The sequence below is a fragment of the Juglans microcarpa x Juglans regia genome, chromosome 6D (assembly GCF_004785595.1).
Source record: "Juglans microcarpa x Juglans regia isolate MS1-56 chromosome 6D, Jm3101_v1.0, whole genome shotgun sequence".
Taxonomy (NCBI): domain Eukaryota; kingdom Viridiplantae; phylum Streptophyta; class Magnoliopsida; order Fagales; family Juglandaceae; genus Juglans; species Juglans microcarpa x Juglans regia.
This window is the reverse complement of record NC_054604.1, coordinates 20,312,462-20,330,298: the sequence shown is the minus strand read 5'-3', so window position 1 is coordinate 20,330,298 and position 17,837 is coordinate 20,312,462. Positions and strand designations below refer to the sequence as shown.

The 17,837-nt window shown below is 33.1% G+C and overlaps 2 protein-coding genes across 2 annotated transcripts; one reads left to right on the top strand and one right to left on the bottom strand.

Moving 5' to 3' along the window:
* Positions 1-5,043: 5,043 nt before the first annotated feature.
* Positions 5,044-5,589, bottom strand: LOC121235449 (lachrymatory-factor synthase-like). Its single transcript, XM_041131795.1, has one exon. The coding sequence runs from the start codon at positions 5,587-5,589 to the stop codon at positions 5,044-5,046; it is 546 nt and encodes a 181-aa protein (XP_040987729.1).
* Positions 5,590-14,073: 8,484 nt separating this feature from the next.
* Positions 14,074-15,224, top strand: LOC121234076 (pectin acetylesterase 8-like). The gene is made up of 3 exons (XM_041129878.1): positions 14,074-14,506; positions 14,921-15,066; positions 15,169-15,224. The coding sequence occupies exons 1-3, from the start codon at positions 14,374-14,376 to the stop codon at positions 15,202-15,204; spliced, it is 315 nt and encodes a 104-aa protein (XP_040985812.1). The 5' UTR covers positions 14,074-14,373; the 3' UTR covers positions 15,205-15,224.
* Positions 15,225-17,837: the final 2,613 nt, after the last annotated feature.

Genomic DNA, 17,837 nt, shown 5'->3' with positions numbered 1-17,837 from the left:
AGTTTTCTTCTAATATACTCATAACGTATTTCTAAGAATAATCATATTTTGAATCATGAACAAAAGTCATCAAAATCACTAAAACCATACTAGAACTTTTCGGTTTCTTTCTAAGTTCAAAAATAGATTTTTGTTTCTAACTTGTTTTGATCAACCTCTTCATCCATGACTTATAAAGATGTGATCTTCAAACCAAAATATCACATGATTTAAAAAGGTGTCCTAAAATAAATTTAAGCTTTCAACTCAAGATCACCTGGTTAAAAATCAACCAAAACATGAATTTAGCCAATAACATCATCACTTTGGCCTAACCGAATATCTCCTTGCATAAAATTTCATATTTTGAAACTAATACAACTATATTCAAAACAACATTCTAACATGTATATAAGAGGCTTAGGATCCTTACATAAAAATATCAAAACCATTGAAATAAGATTAAACCATGAAAGATTTAAACTTTCTCAAAACATAAACTATTTTTCCTATTCCAGTTTCTAAGTTTCTAGATCTAAGAAAATCTTTCACCAAAACTTTTAATTATGTAACAAATCCTCAACCAATAATCATATACATATGTTAAAAGTACTCCATAAAAAGTTTAGATCAAGATCTATTCATTAGCTTGGTCAAAAACTCCAAAATATAACACAATCTCCAGTTTATCGCCTAGAATGACCTTTCTGGGGTTTAAACAACTTTTGACCGATCAAATGATCTTCAAATGGAACAAATAAGGTATTCACGTAAACTACACTAAAAAGGGAACAATTTTCATGAGGAAACTTTGCGAGAAAACACTTACAACAGTCTCGAATAAGGCATGCAAAAGAGTTTAGAAAAGCTGCATGAGAGTGTCTTTTGTGTTTTATCAAAGAAAAGTGCAAAGGAGAGTTGCTTTTATTGGGAAGTGGACTGGAAAGCTTCTTAGACAAGTTATAGAAGATGATAAAGTTGAAATGGAGCTTGAGTATTGGTTTTTTCTACCCAATTCAATATACAAAAATTAGCCCAAGATATTTTCTCAAGGTTGAGTGTAGAATTGAAAGAGTGAGGTGGCCCTTTAGCCTTTTACTTCAAAACTCCTCTAGTCCCTCTTGAAAAAATCTGGTTAGCCATGTGGGGAGTGAACTTGCTTAGTCAAAAAGTAATGCTAAGATGACCAAATTCGTGGGCCTTAATGGGCCTAAATTTTGGGTTTTTAAGAGGGTTTGGGTTGCTACCAAGCCCAAATCCAATATCTCTTGCCCCAATCAATTTTCCAAGGTTAACAAGGTTGAATAATGATGTTCTAAAAAAAATTTGAAGGATGAATAACATGTGGAAGTAATTTAATCAAGCGATTAATCACAATGCTAAAAACTTATTCATTTAGGTTTTGGTGGTCAACTTTATGGTTTGGATAAAACCGTTTAGGATTTCAGTTTCCAACATACTTTTGGGTTCTGAGTTGGATTCCAACCATATAGGATTTCACTAGGGTGGAAATTCTCTTTGGTTTGGCACAATTTGATTGGTTGGATGGAATAAAATTTTTGCTTAGGTGACATGATCTCACACCTTGATTCATTCAAGTCCATCAAACGTTCCTTATGATGCCAAGTGTCTAATACTATTCACTATGTGTGGCTAGGATCTTGCCAAGTGTCCAAATAAAACTTTTCTAATCTAATTTGGACATTCCATACTGTGATTTTGAAATACTGCATTTAGTGCGCTTATCGAGGTTACTATTCACTCCAGAAAAGTGAATTATAAACTAAGCACTAAAAATTCCTAAATATTCATGTTAATCTACAATAAAAATCGTTTACCAAAATTCAACCTCGAAGTATCCCTAAAAATAATTTCATAGTTTTGAACAACCGTTTGGTTCGAAAATATGAAAATGAACTTATTCCGCCATAAAATCATAAATAATCAACTAAGTCTAACGACGCAGGCCATAATGCATTCTGACACTTCTAACTATCTCAAAAATTAGAATCACACTTCTTGCACCATAGTGAGTAATAACACTAACTATGTTGACAGACTAAAACTTATGCGACTAGTCGATTTGTGAAAACTCCATAAGTTTTCATGAAGTTCCTAAAGCCAATAGAAATTCTACCACTGAATTTATAGTGGGCTGTTACACCTATGATATAGAAGTCTCACATATAGTTCCCTGAGAAGGGAGTGGCTACTTACTGGAGCTTCGACCAACCACCATCGGTCAATTTCGCTTTAGGTCGGAAGGTCAAGGAAGTTGGTGACTTGATGGCAGGGGAGCCGGTGACCCTTCTTCTTCGACGACAGCAGGGTAGCTCAAGTTCTGGAATTCTCGGGTGTTTTGCCTGAATGGCCTTTGTTGGACTTGATAAATAAAGCTAAGCTCTAAGAAGGTTTGGTGGTTGTATAATTCCCAAGCGGAAAGTTGTCTACTTGCAAAGTAGATGGGGTGATCCAGCGGCCCATCCTGCGCCAACATAAAACTTTTTTCTCCATCTTAAGTAATGTGGGAACACATTCAACACTTGCACTCACTCAATATTGGACCCACCTAAGCAATTCTTCTATTAATTTTCTAATGATAGATTGATAGGGTTATCTAATTGAGAGTTGTTTATAGTTCAAATATCAATTTTGCTAAAGTTGAAAACTGAAGTCTCAAATTGTAAAAACGTGGAAACCCATATGTCAATTTTGCAACGAACCCTAAAATCTATAAGGAAAAAGCTATAGCCACTGATGTTCGGTCCCAAGGATGGATCTCGACTAACGTGGCGTGGCTTTTTTAATATTAAAAAATATATTTTTATATATTTAAAGAAAAATTTGGGTAGACAATGAGATGTGATGGATGGACAATGACGATGTGATTGATGCATGTTGCTAATTAATTAGGAGCCACACGCTTGTAAGTTGTAAGTTGCAAATAAAACGCTTTAAATATTGGAACCATATACACGCAATACATTTTCACAATATATTTCGTAATAATGTTGTAAGATGAGGATATTTTTATAAAATAATATTATTTTTATAAAGTGTATTATAAGAGTGTAGCACTACAACCTCGACAATGTGTCTCGAGAAGTGTATTCCAGTGTTTTTTTTGCTTTTTTTCATATATTTTTTTATATCCTTGAACATTTAAAAAAAATACGACATTATTGAAAAACACTTTCTTAATCACTAAGTAACAAAAGAAAAAAATGAATAAAAAATGTCTCAGATCACCTCTCAGTGGCCCAAACATTTTTCTTTATAAAAATACCCTTCATTTAAAATAAGACAATGATACTATGCCCCCTGAGTTTGCCTCCTCAATTTAACCGCTTATGTATTTTATTTTATTCTTTAATATTTTTTTTACTTGATGGTTAAGGAAGTGACTATTAGTGTATTGATATTTTTTTTTAACTTTTTAAAAATTTTTAAATAATATTTTATTTAATTTTTAACTTTTATCTCAAACCATCTCATCTCATCTCATTAACTAAACAGCTCGTAAATATATAGCCCAACCTATCTATCCACTCCAGGTAAGGCCCATCTCTCTAGTCAGTACACGAGTTTGACTTTTTATTTAATTAGTTAACTAATGAAATCATTTAAAATGTGTGAGCGGTGATGATATGATCCTGGATATTGCTCCATTCAAAAAGATGTTTTGATGTTATTTTTGAGGAAAGCTATTCCTCATCTTGAAGAGAAAGCTACTTAAAATGTGACATCATGTCTAAATTGGTATAATGGAAGATAATTAAATTTAAGCCGAATACTACAATTTCTCTGAGTCATGCTGGCACAAGGAAGGTCCCGATAAGACTTAAATGCTTAAATATTTTTATAATATTATTAAAAAATACTTTAAAAAAATCCCGGTAGAAATGCTCGGATCCAAAACGGAGAAACGAAGCATTTCTCCCTCTTTTATCTGTAAGTACGACATTTAATGCCCAAGATTCAATTTATAGTTGATGCATGCATGTCTATATTTGGCCATGAAAGAATTGGGTATCAAGAATATATATTCATCAGATGGCCATATGAATACGTTAATTTGGATACCGTACTTGCATAATTGTATCATGTAATCTATAATTTGGTACTATTGCACAAAGTCTTCGGATGGAATCTATACCATTATCGGGTCCAATCCCTCTTCATGTGAGAGAATTTAGAAGTACTACATCTACAAAGAAATCTTATAAAAGTAAATTCACAAATTGATATATGGCTTCATATGATATGAATGATCTAGTTTACAATAAAATTAGTTTGACAATTTGACGTACTTTCACGTGTCAGTTTATGGGTTTACTTTTGTAGAATCTTTTTATGAGTAAAGTATTTCTTAAGAGAATTTTATAGAAAGTATACAATTTCTCAATCAATAAACATCCTCACTTGGGTGTATTATTAAATTACTTGCAAAGTATTGCCATAATTCAAACACACCCTCAAAGATGAGTATGTTCTTTTTAATCATAAATAATGAAAATATTGTTGTTAGTATGTTCTTTTTAATCATAAATAATGAAAATATTGTTGTTTTACCTCCCATTTAATGTTCTATGACTTCTATCCGGAATCAAGAGGTATATTTGATAATATTGGGGGCGTTTTATAATTCCCAAAGATCAAGTTGTTATTAATTGCATGTCCATCTATACTTTGACTTCAAACTAAATTTTCAAGGTACAACTTATTATACGTACTGTACTTCATATATATTGATCCATGGAAATGCTATTTATTCTTAGATAAAAACCCAAATCATGTTTGTGGTTTTAATTTTTCATTGAAAAGTTTACAAAAGAACATACAAATTATAAATACAGCCCACATGCAGGCCACATGATATGTTGAACAGGAAATTAGTACTATAACTGCTCATTACATACGTCACTGCATGCATTTATTTCTTTATTTTAAGATGAACACCCGGCCAATAACGTCTTTGGTTTTTTATTCGGATCAGTAGAAATACAGAAACACAAAGTAATTAAGATGTATATGGGCATTGGACCAATAAGGACAGCCTCCTAGCTAGGAGCTCAGTGACGTGGCATCTTCCATGTTCTTAGCGATGGTTTGCAGACTAGCCGCAATAAAAGAGGAAAAATCTTCAAAGGACCACCCTTCCATGGGATCACACACGAATGACCACTCGATCTTGCACCCACATGCATGCAACTTGCCATCATCATCATCATCATCATCATTGATGGGCAACAGTCTCAACGTCGCGACGTACGTCTTCATGCCCATGTTATTGTCCAACATCTCATAGCTAAAACACCGTTTGATGGGATCGATCGAGAGCAGCCTGTCGTTGGCATACACCGTCTGCGTTACGGCCTCGTGGCCATCTGATGATGGTAATGTTCTTGAGAAGGTGCAGTAGCGGGTCAAGCCAGGCCGCTGACCGAGGATCCCCCCCACACGGTAGCACTCATGAAGTGTTTCGGGAAGCCATTTGTGTAGGTTGCAGAAGTCCTCCAGCAATGGCCAAACTTGTTCTACTGTTGCAGTTGCAAGGCCTGCAGAGGTTTTGAACTCCCATTTTGGCTTTTCAATTAATTTCTCTTCCATATGTGTTTGTGTGTGTGTGTGTTTGCGGGAGAGATGTAGAGGTTGCAGATAGGAGGGAGAGAGTTTATGGATATATTTTAGGGACGTTAGAGAACTGGTGGTTTCATGCAGTGGGGGTTACAGATGTATTTATAGGAATATAATTAAAGAACGCTTGAAGATTAATACATGATGGAGGAGTTAATATTGATCTGGCCCGAATTGACTAACGATGAGGTTGCCACGTGGTATTATTATTGAGTGGCAACCAATCAAATTATTTGTTAAAGTGTAGATATTATTTAAAAACTATAAAATAAAAAAAATCTTAATCATTAATTTAAAAAAGATAAGATTAAGAAAAAAAACTTAAAAATATCTAAAAATGTAATTAAAAAAAGAAATGCTACAAATAGGAATAGATTTCGTAAAAGTAAAATAAAAAATTGATGTGACTTCATGATTATCTATTAGATCTATTTTACAATAAAGTTAACGTCCTTACAATCTGAAGTACTACATCAAGATATGTCGGTTTATGAATTTATTTTTGTGTAAATATTTTCACATGATTAAAATATTTCTCTTTTTTAATAAAGCTGCTAATATGTTATTTAAATATATATCATTTAATATTGGTTGTAACGTGGTAATAATGGCATCTCATGACAATCTCGCCGTTAGTCAATAAAAATGGAAGGTTTAACGGGATGTGACGAAAGTTAAGAAGGAAAGATTTAATTGTTAAAAGTCAAAAGAAAGCTATAGTCGCGGTACACAACAAATCTTTGAAACATTCTAAAAAAATAATCGAATGGATCTACACAGTTTTAAAAATTTAAGAATTAATACAGGTTGATTCATCATCGAAATCTAATGTCTCGTTCATTTCACAAATTTTTCATTTTGTTTAATCCTTATAACTTTTTTAAATTTTTACATAAAATATAATAAACAATTTAATTTTTTCAAATCTTAAAACAAAAATAATATTAAAAAAATATATTTTAAATTGAGCATTTACACTTATGACACTACATAAATTGATCAAATATGAGTATATATAATCAAATATATAAAAATGTAAATATCCTTGATATATATATATATATATATATATATATATCAAAAGTAAGTTTATTTTAATAACTTAATATTAGTGTTGGTGCATGTTTAAGAGTAAAACTTCATGTTATATTAATTTTATATTATAAAATTAAAATTTATATGCTATATGAAATTTTATATTAAAAATTATAAGATTGATTTTATGTTATAACAAATGTTATATGAGTTTTATGTTATAATATTAATAGACATGAATAATTAATTAGGAATTTAGTATATAATATAATATAAAAATTATATAAAAATATTTTTTATATAATATGAAAAATTAATATATATATATATACATGTTCGATTAGGTTCAAACTTGTTTTCAAAATATGAAAACTAGTACCGAACCGGTTTCACACTGGTTTTGATTCTCAAGAATCGATTACAAACTTAACCAGTTCGGTCGATTCAACCGATTTTCTAATTTTTTTTACACCCCTTGATATACCTCTCCATACATTCATTCAAATAGTTAAACTCGCAGTAGTTAGTGTATATGTATGCATGTATAAACGACACTCGTGTTTTTTAATAAGAGTGTTCTATATGTTTTATATTCTCATCTCACTTTTATCCTATTATATGATGAGTTGTCATTGTCTATGAACGCTTGAAGTTTTCTTTAAGAAAATAAAAGTTGATAAAAAAATGTCACATTTTACATATTAAAATGAAAAAAGAGATGAAATTGTGGCATGCTGCATTAGTTAAACATTTAACTAATATCGCCCTGAAATTATATAGATATTTTTTTTCCTTGTATCTTTGAGTTCTTTACTCAATTGGTCAACGGAAAACAATGTCCAAAACATACCCAGTCATGAATGTAGATGTTTGAAAAATGTTTATTTAAGTCTGGTCATACATGTGATGATTCCGTGTTGTAAATGGTTTCTGAATTTGGTAATTCCGTCGGGAGAACGGTGTTGTAATTATATTATGTTATAGTTTGAACGTAATTAACGACCTTGACTTGTTTAAAAACTTGAAAACTAATTTTAATTGGTTGTGAATGCCCGTGAAGGACCGAGGTAGAGAAATGATTAATGACAACCAAACATCTACGGAGGTTGATTATAAAAAGAAAGTAACGACACAACACATTTCATAATATATTTTATAACAAATATTTTAAAGTGAGGGTATTTTTGTAAAGTGATGATATTTTATATGGTATTTTACAAAAATATCCTTCATTTTAAAATATGATTGTGTAATGTTTTGTAAAAAGTGATGTGTGTTTATCATTTTTCTAAAAAGAATTGTATGTATAATGTGGATTAGGGATGAGCTCTGATTCCGACAATTCGGAGTGTAAAAAAAAAGTCGAAAAATCGGTTGAACTGAACTAGTAGGTTCGGTCCGGTTTGTAAGCTATTTGGTGCAGTCCAGTTCTTAAGAACCAAAACCAGTTCGGTACCCATTTTCATATTTTGGAAACTGATTTAAACCGAACCGGATAGACATATATTTATAATTTTTATATTATATATATTATATGTTAAATAGCTAATTAATATAACATGAAATTCTAATCTTATTAGTCAAGTCTATTGATCTTATAATATAAAATTAATCTTATAATTTTTAATATAACATTTGATATAACATAAAAATTTTAAACTTATAATATAAAATTAATATAACATAAAATTTTAATCTTAAACATAAACATTAATATGATAAATACATTTTTGGCATAATAAATTATAATATATATTCTTTTTGTAATTACGTTTTTACACATTTGAATATATATACTTACATAAAAAGTCTAGAACTTATATAGACTATAGTTAAATTCAATACTATACTCGTATGTATTAATTATTATAAAATAATGTACTTATACTATAATATAAATAGACTTGTAGTTAAGTATATATAAACATCATATTATTGCAAACATAAATAATCTGTAAAATCGGAAAAACCGGATTGGACCGGACTAAAATTGGAAGTCAGTAGTGAATCAGTCCGGTATCAGTTCATAAATTTTTAAAACTGGTATATGCCTGTTCGATTATAAAAAAATGTACAAAATATGACCGAACCGAATGGACTTTACGCTATAGACAGCTTAACATAACTTAATTCAAAGCGTATTAATTTACCAAATTACAGATAATTAAGCTGTTAAGTTTTGCCAACATCTTGTAATACGTGATTTGAGTAGAGGTAGAAAAAGAAAAAGACACATGGATATGGGCCATCTTGTAATTATGGAAATGTTGTAGAAGAGCCTTGATTTCCACATCTTCCACCATCACGGGCTTCTTGATGCATATTTTCGATCGAGTGCTTCTTTGAATTCGCCATGTTTTGGTAGCTTTACTGACCTCAGCCTTGGTGAGATGTTGAAGACAACGCGCGCCGCTTCTTGGAGCTAGGATGGGTTACGGTTGATTTCTGTGGATTGGTGGGCTTGTGTGTTGCCTTTGGATATGGGGATTCCACATGGGCCCTGGGCCGCTGCTTGCTTTTCGATATCCTCCATGCGGCCCGTTATATGATACAACTTATTAAAGACTCGTTTGGAAAATAAAAATATCTTAAAATATTTATGAGTAATTATGAAATAGTTTGAGTTAAGATATTTTATTAAATTTCAAAAAATGAAAGAAAAAATTGAAGAAAAATATTATAAAGTTAAAAAATTACTTGAATATAATTTTTTAGAAAATACTTTAGCCACAAAAGGATTACACAAATAAATTAATAAACTGACGTGGTCTGATGCGGTATGTCAGATTATAAAATTAATTTTTTTGTAAAGTAGTTTTAACAGATTATTTGAAACCACGTCAGTTTGTGGGTTTATTTTTATATAATCCCCTTGTGTCTGTAACACTTCGCAAATTTTTAATATTACTTTTATTTGAAACTTTGAGAAAATTATATAGGATTTTGTGTTTTTTTTTTAGAGTTTTGAAAAAATTATAATGATTAGGTGATGATTAGATGAAAATGTTAAAAATTTAAAATTAAAAAATTATATTTAAGTGATATTTAGAAATAAAATATATGAAAATACCCTAGAACAATTATGTTCTCAATCACGTCCTAAACGTTGACTTTCTTATATTCTTTTCCTTACCTTTAGCTTCTCCCTCCTCAATTAAGTTGTGAACAAACGTTGAATTCCATCGCAATCGAATTCAGTTTTATTTGTACCCGTTAGGTCCTCCAATTTTACGTGCACCCGTTAACTTCTCCAATCATCCCGTCCATCTTTTTTTTTTTTTTTTTCCTACAATTCTTCTCCAATTTAAATTCTTTAAAATAGATAGAAAAAGTATTAAAATAAAAAATAATTTTCTAAAATTATAAAATAAAAATCTAGAGAGAGAGAGAAAGTGGTGATCACCACGAGGGTGGCAAGAGTTGGCCAACCTTCGTGGTGGCCACATGGGGCGGGATTTCAGCCTCCAATGGGTGGCATGAAATGGATACCAAGTAGGGTAACCTAGTTTGGGCCACTCGTGGTGGCCGGGAAATTCATGTTGACCTCCATAAGCCGCATTGACACTGGATAAAATTAGAATTATTCTGACGGCTAGTTAATCAATAAAAATTGGATATTGAGATTGAGAAAATATGCAAAATAAAGAGAAAACTCTGAGAATAAAGTTAATTGATAATATTCAAAAACTGACATTAAGACCCACAAGTTGGACTCAAATAGCTAAGGAAATCCAAGATTTTGATATTTTTTTTTCAAAAAGGCAAAATCCCAATTATTACATCAAAATAAAATACGTAGTAAAAGATGAACTTTTCCAAAACTCTGGCCCAAATTGGAATAAAAATCATCTCTAAAAGTGACAGCGAAACATTTTCATTAGATTAAAAAAAAACTTAAATTGACGATTCGGAAGAGAAAACAACTGATTTTGAGATTTAAATGGAGACTAGTAGGCATAACATGGTGATCACGGCGTATGTACGGAAAAGAGTTTTCCGAATTGGGGTCCTATGTACGATTTTGATACCTATAGTCAAAGTTATAGCTAAAATACTAAAGTATGGTAATATTGCCCTAGTCCAAGGAATCTTTGTCTCTTTCTGTTATATTTGCATTGATATGCCTTCTCGAGTAGTCCATCAGTATCAATCTAGAATCTGCCAACTTAGGCTGTGTTTAGATGTTGAGTTGGGTTGAGCTGAGTTGAGTTCTTTTTTAATAGAAATGAGTTGAGATGGTGGAGTGAGTTTTATTGGGTTCACCTAAAATGAGTTTAAATATGTTTGGATGTTAAGATGAGTTTAGATGTATTTATGAGAAGTTAAAAAAGGTTGCAGGTCTCATCATTAAAAACCACTATTCACCTGACATTCTCTTGTCACTGCATGCCAAACCTGTAAAGAAAAAAAAGCCATTGTACAAGCTGCACTTTCAACCTTAAAAAAATGTACAACACGTGGTTGTACTTGCAGCATCATTTTCAGCGCAAATAGTGAGTTACATGTTATGGGGTCCAGTTGATGAAAAAGAAAAGAAAACGTAAGATGTGTGTTTGTGATGGGCACCTACATGGATCTAGTCTTAAAGATCATTTGCAAGTTCTAGATAGGCCAATTACAATATCAAGAGCTAAGAAGATCAAGGAAGCAATGCAATGATTGGTACAATCCACTTGGGATAAAGCTAGCAAGAGCCCAACACATAAGATGAGTTTTAAAGAAGAAGAATCAGTTTTGATCAACTTGATACAAGTTGTGGAAGACATGACTTAGAGTTATTCTTTGAGTCTGTTGTTATTGAAAGCTTTCAATTTGTTTAAACTATTTAAATGATTTATTTTATTAGTTTAGAATAATTGGGCTTGGGGATGTTTGACCCATATATGTTTTATTTTGTTGAACTAGGGTTTCAAGAAGTTACTGTAGCCGAGTTACTGTAGTAGCGATACTATTCACTTATGAGTATTTTTGGAAGATGGGGCTTTATTTTGGCTAGGATTTTAATTAGGTTTTTGTTTAAATACTATTTGTAGCCTTATTTTAATGAGTTTTATGAAATTTGATAAATTTGTTCATTGTGAGTTAAGTTTATCTCCTCCTGTTCTTGAATAAATTTTTGAACTTATCAAATGTAAATCACAACCTTTGTAGCGTTCTTCCTTATAATTTTGGTTCTTGAGACAGGTTCTTCAACGAGTCTAGATTTTCATATAATCTATGTTCTTGAAATGAGTTCCTCAACGGATCTAAATTTTCCATTGGCTTGATTTTGGCTTTCTTGGGTGAGTTTTCAAATTGATTGTGGGTTTAAGGGATTCTATTCCCACGGGTTCATATCATTTGGTATTCAAAGCTTGGTTTCCAATCAGATCTAATTCTATCTTTTAATTCTTGCATCTTTTAATTTAATTCTAGGGCTTCATTGTTCTAGGGTAGCAGAAAAAAAAAGAAAGAAACAAAAAGTAGGCTGCCGAAATTCTTAGGATTTTTGATTTGGCTGAAATTTGCATCACCTAGGGTTTCAAAATTCTAGGGTTTCTTGCATCTTTAAGTTTTTTAATTGCTTGCAGTGCTATTCTATTGATTATCTTCTACTTCATTGTCAATTCTTGTATGTTTGAATTCAAGTGCTTAATTTTCACAATTAAATATTTCTGTTTGTGATTAAATTAGAGAAAAGAAGAGAAAAGAAAAGATAGAAAAAGAAAAAAAAAAGAAAAAAAAAAGAAAAGAAAATTTGAAAAAAAAGGGGAAAAGAAAAGAAAATGTAGCATATTCAAAAGTTGCTACATACTTACAACAAAGAGAAAGAAAGACATTTGTTGATTGAGTTTTATCATCAAAGTAGCTGAATACATTTTTCTAATTGGTATCTTGTTTTATAATTACTCTTTCCCTCGTATAAATTCTTTGAGTCTCGTGTCATTTTATTTTCCCTCCTTATTTCTTGTTCTTGTTTCTTGAACCTATTGCTGGTTGGAATAATACAAGGTTGTATTGTCTTGATTTAGTTCAACTAGTTCTTAAAGAACTTGAGCGGAAAAACTATTGAAGTAAAAGACAAGAGAGTGTGAGACTATTATTGGAAAAAAATCAATTAAGAGTGAAAAATGAGTGGAGTGCCATTATTCGAGTGTAAACACGTAAGTGAGTGTGTGACGTTTTCCACTAACGTTCTTTTTGTGCAGCGCATTACGATGTCTCACAGGAGTAACTTATCACCAAAGGGGATGACAGGTAACTCATCCTTTGTGTTGCAAGCCATGCAACAACAGTTTGAGCGGTTGAACTTGGTGTTGGGTGAAGCGAGGGATATGATGGATCATCAAGAAGCGATAATTAGAAATCTATAGGGCAAGATATAGGAGGCGATGTGAGTCTAGTGTTGAAAATGGGTATGAGAAGAAATAATATGGTGATGAGGAAGATGTAACATCGAAAGTTGGGATGGGTCGAATGGGCAGACATAGAGGAGTTAGGCGTGAAAAAGGACTTAGGGGAACCCAGGGGGTCGGGATGGATTAGATAGGAACCTTGGGAGCATCAAAATGAAAATGCCATCTTTTCAATGTAGAACCGACCCTGAAGCTTATTTAGAGTGGGAGAAAAAGATAGAGTTGATATTTGATTATCATAATTATTCAGAGGAGAAGAAAGTGAAGTTGGCGGTAATTGAGTTCACTGATTATGCTATTATTTGGTGGAATCAATTAGTGACCAATAGGAGGAGGAATTATGAGAGGCCTGTAGAGACATGGGGAGAGTTGAAAGCTCTCATGAGGGGGAGATTTGTACCATTACTATAAAGACCTTTACTAGAAATTACAAAATCTTACACAGGGGTCTAGGAGTGTGGAGGATTACCATAAGGAGATAGAGGTGGCGATGATTCGGGCTAATGTAGAGGAGGACCGGGAGGCCACCATGGCTAGATTTTTGAATGGTTTGAATAGGAAAATAGCCAATGTAGTTGAATTGCTGCATTATGTGGAGATAGAGGACATGATACACATGGCTATGAAGGTAGAGAGACAGTTAAAAAGAAAGGGGACAAAAGGTACACTTCTCTTTCTAGCACTCTTTGGAAACCAAAGTGGGATAATAACGATCAAGCTGTAGTAAAGAGAAAGACCAAACCACCTAAGGGAAAAGATGAGAGAACTAGCAAGAGCATAAATCCAACCTTCAAGGAATAGAGATATTAAAGTTTTAAGTGTTTGGGTTCAGGGCATATCACTTCTCAATGTCCAAATAAGCAGGTGATGATTATGCGTGACAATAGGGAGGTGATGACTGGGAGTGAGGATGATAGTGATGAGATGCCCAAGTTGGTTGATGCTAGTGATGATGATAGTAATATACTTTCTCCCTAAAAATGTTTATATCTTTTGTTGCACATTTATTAAATTTGGTTTGGTTTAGACCTATGGTGGTGGTGAACTTTGTATCATGATCTCGACTTTGAGCTCTGTTATGTCAGGTAGTTCAATATCACCAGGTATATTTGTTTGAAATCGGAGGTGTTTCTTTTTCTAACATCTTGACACCAGAATCAAATGAGATTTGAAGATGGTTTTGTCCACCTTTAATTGGCTTTTGTGACTGTGTTTTAGCAAATATCTGTGACCTAAATACTGATGATAAAATGTAACATATATTTATAAATTTTTTCGTATTTATTTATATAAATTTAGTGGTACCCTTCTACCTTTCATATATTGAATGCCTGAACTCATTGTTCTCTGTCAGATAAAAAACATTTTGGCACCTGGTGTTGCGGACCCCCATGGCTACTGTCATAGCTGCAAAGTTGATATAAAGAACTGCTCACCCACTCAATTAACTACCATGCAAGGTGAATACCAGAATCTCCTAAATCCATAAAACAATTCTTCAAGGAGGCAAGCAAAGAATCTTTCAAGAATACCATATCATCCTAATAACATTTTATAGTTTTTAGGATCATGGAATGCTCTCTATTTATCGAAAATGGATCATGAAACATTCTCTAAACCCTTAATGCGAGAAATTCAGTATTTTTTTTTTTTTTTTGTATTTTCATTTGGGGCTAAGGGTAAGGATTTAGTCATCATCTGGGAAATGGTTCAAATCACCTGAAAAGAAATAAATTGTAACCCTGTCTGCCATTTGCACAAATACTTCTAGGAAACAACCTAGAATAGCATTTCTATATGATAAAGTACATCATCGTTGATAATAATAACTTGCTTCGGGAGATTTTACTAATTATCTAGATGTTTATTTTCAGATTTCAGGATGCAATTTTTAAGTGCAGTGAATGGACTGAGCACCTCTTCATCTAGAGGATTATTCATAGACTCTTGCTATGCCCACTGCCAAACCGAAATGCAGGAGACATGGTTACGGGATGATTCTCCATTGCTGGCTAGAACAGTAAGATACATCTCTATCTTCTCCATTTGTTTATCATTTTTGTTGTTCATTATTAAAACTTGCTTAATTTTACTTTATCTGTTTCATTGCTTGCTTTTCCAGTTTCCCTCTACAGAAACTAATTCCATTATTATATGAAACAAAAATGTTCTGTAGACAATTGCGAAGGTAGTTGGAGACTGGTTTTATGACCGAAGTCCATTCCAAAAGATAGATTGCCCTTATCCTTCCAATCCCACTTGCCACAACCTTGCGGTAACACCCGGTCCAATGCAAAGTTGTTTTCAAAAATTTTGGATTTTTATGTGCGAAAATCCCATTTGAGTCTTCAAATAGTTTTTTTAAATAGACTGCGCGCCTAAAATCTTTGTTTTGGTGTACTATGATTTTTTGTGGGTTTGATATTTAGGTTAAAAAAAAAAACTTTTTAAGGGTCGAGATATTTTTCTAAGACAAATTGTATTATTTTTAGAGATTGAGTCGAGGCCTTTAATTCACTAAAAAGCCCAAGCTCGTGTTACCTTACTTCAGACTCCATGTTCTTCACGGTTTCACGTTTGTTTTATGCCCATGCATGCACGCTACTTTTTCTCATCTCTAGGGTTTTATTTTGATCTTTCAATCACCTATAAATATACATCCTTTGTGTGTGAAGAAAACCCAGAATAGGGTTGCCGTCTCCTTCCCGAAGCTAGGGCTATCACACGATTAGCTCCCCGACGCCTCCACGTTTAGGCAGCACCAAACTCACGCACACAACCCAGTATCCACACCCTCTGATATTTTGGTTCTTCTTCCATAGCCACCAAGTCCCACAAACGGAAAGTTGTCTCGCACCCCAGCCTGAAACGCACGAATCACATCTCCTGCTAGATGGAAACCACCGTGTATTAGCACTGCCCAGCCCATACTTAGACTATATCACAGCATAACCACCACCACCACCACGTCATAGTCTCCTCCCTCTTAGTCACCATGCAAGGTAAAAAGCCTCCACAACACCGCCCTACACCACTGTCGCCAGTCGTTGGAAAAAAATAGAAACCACCCACGAAACACTCTGTTTTACTGCACTGAAACAGTGTAAGTAGTCTCCCCATCGTGAGCCACCAACCTGCCACCACACAGTGCCAGCACCTCCACGTCGTTACCACTGGTACAGAGAACTCCGACGGTCACTCCACGCCACTCCTAGCCCGCCGCGTCCCTGTCGGTAAGCCACGACAGCACCTCCGTGTCACTCTCTCTCGGCTTACTCTATCTCTTTCGCATATTCTTTTCTCATTCATTGGTCTCTCTCTCTCTCTAGATCTCTCTCTCACTGCTTTGCCGTCGTGATCATCACTGCCCACCGCACCCAGCTACGTCGCGGCTCCACTCTCTCGGTGAGTATGGACGCCTATGTTGCATTGTTTGATCTGGAGTTTTCGTTTTACACATCAGTTTCCTTCTATGTTCATGCTTTTTCCAAACAGCCCATGTTTATGATTTTACATTCCCAAATTGCCCTTGTCACCAAGATAGCTCATGAGGCATATTTTGTATATTAAACTTGTTTTGCATGGCTCTATTTGAGTGATAAGAAAGTCTATAGAAAAAAAACTTTTTTTTTTCAAAGTAAATTGTTAAGTATTCTATTACTAATTTCAGTAGTGTATTATAATAAGATTTTAGCTTTATTTTAAATACTTTAAAACTAATTAAGTCTATTTTAATTAAAAGACATTTTTGCTTTGTCTACTTTAATAGATTTTGATATAATTATGTTATACAATTTTATATTGTATAGTTGAACTTCAATAGTAAATAAGTTAGAATTTAATATTTTAGCCGGAGTTATTAAGTGGAAAATGATGAATTTAGAAAGTTATGGTATTTTAGAGTTAAGAAAAATCTTAGGTTTTGAGGTATTAAAATATGTATTTCAGGTTTAGATATTGAAATACATGGATTGGAAATTTATGGAAGTTACGTGATTATTTTATAGGTGGCGATTAATATTTGTTCGGCATTTTTGAGGAAATTTCTGAAAAGTTAAGAAGTCCAGGTAAGCGGGATTCCTATGATAGACTTTGCATAAAATAAAATGAGTTGCTTTTGAAAATATGCATGTTTGTTTTGAAAAGAAATCAGAAAACAACCTCAGATATGTGTTCTGCATATGCATGAAAGCTATATAAGAGAAAGTATTTTCTGTTATGACTAGTGTCGACATGAGCTAATTTTGTGCATTCTGTTTCTGATCATGCAAAAAGAGCAAATATGAAAATCTAAAAGTTTTTGTTGTGAATAAATGAAGATGTTTTGATTTTGTTTATTTCGAACATGTGAAATTATCTGAAGCTATTCAGTATTTGGTTTTTTATATGATGTGGCATCTGAAAAACTTGACATGAGATTTTGATTCTGTATTCTGATTAAAGTTTGATTCTGATGGTTCTTTTATGTTGTGATAAGGCCCAACCACGGGTGATAATAGTGGATACGACCCAGCCACGGGTAATAATAGTGGCATATGGCCCAACCACGGGTAATAATAGTGGATATGGCCCAACCACGGGTTATAATAGTGGATATGGCCCTTCCATGGGTTATAATGGTGGTTTATAACCCTACCACGGGGGTTAAACATGGTATACGGCCCAACCACGGGTTATAATAGTGGATATGACCCTTCCATGAGTTATAATGGTGGTTTATAACCCTACCACGGGGGTTAAATATGGTATCTGTCCCGATGTGATACTCTGATTGATGAAGATGAGGTTTTA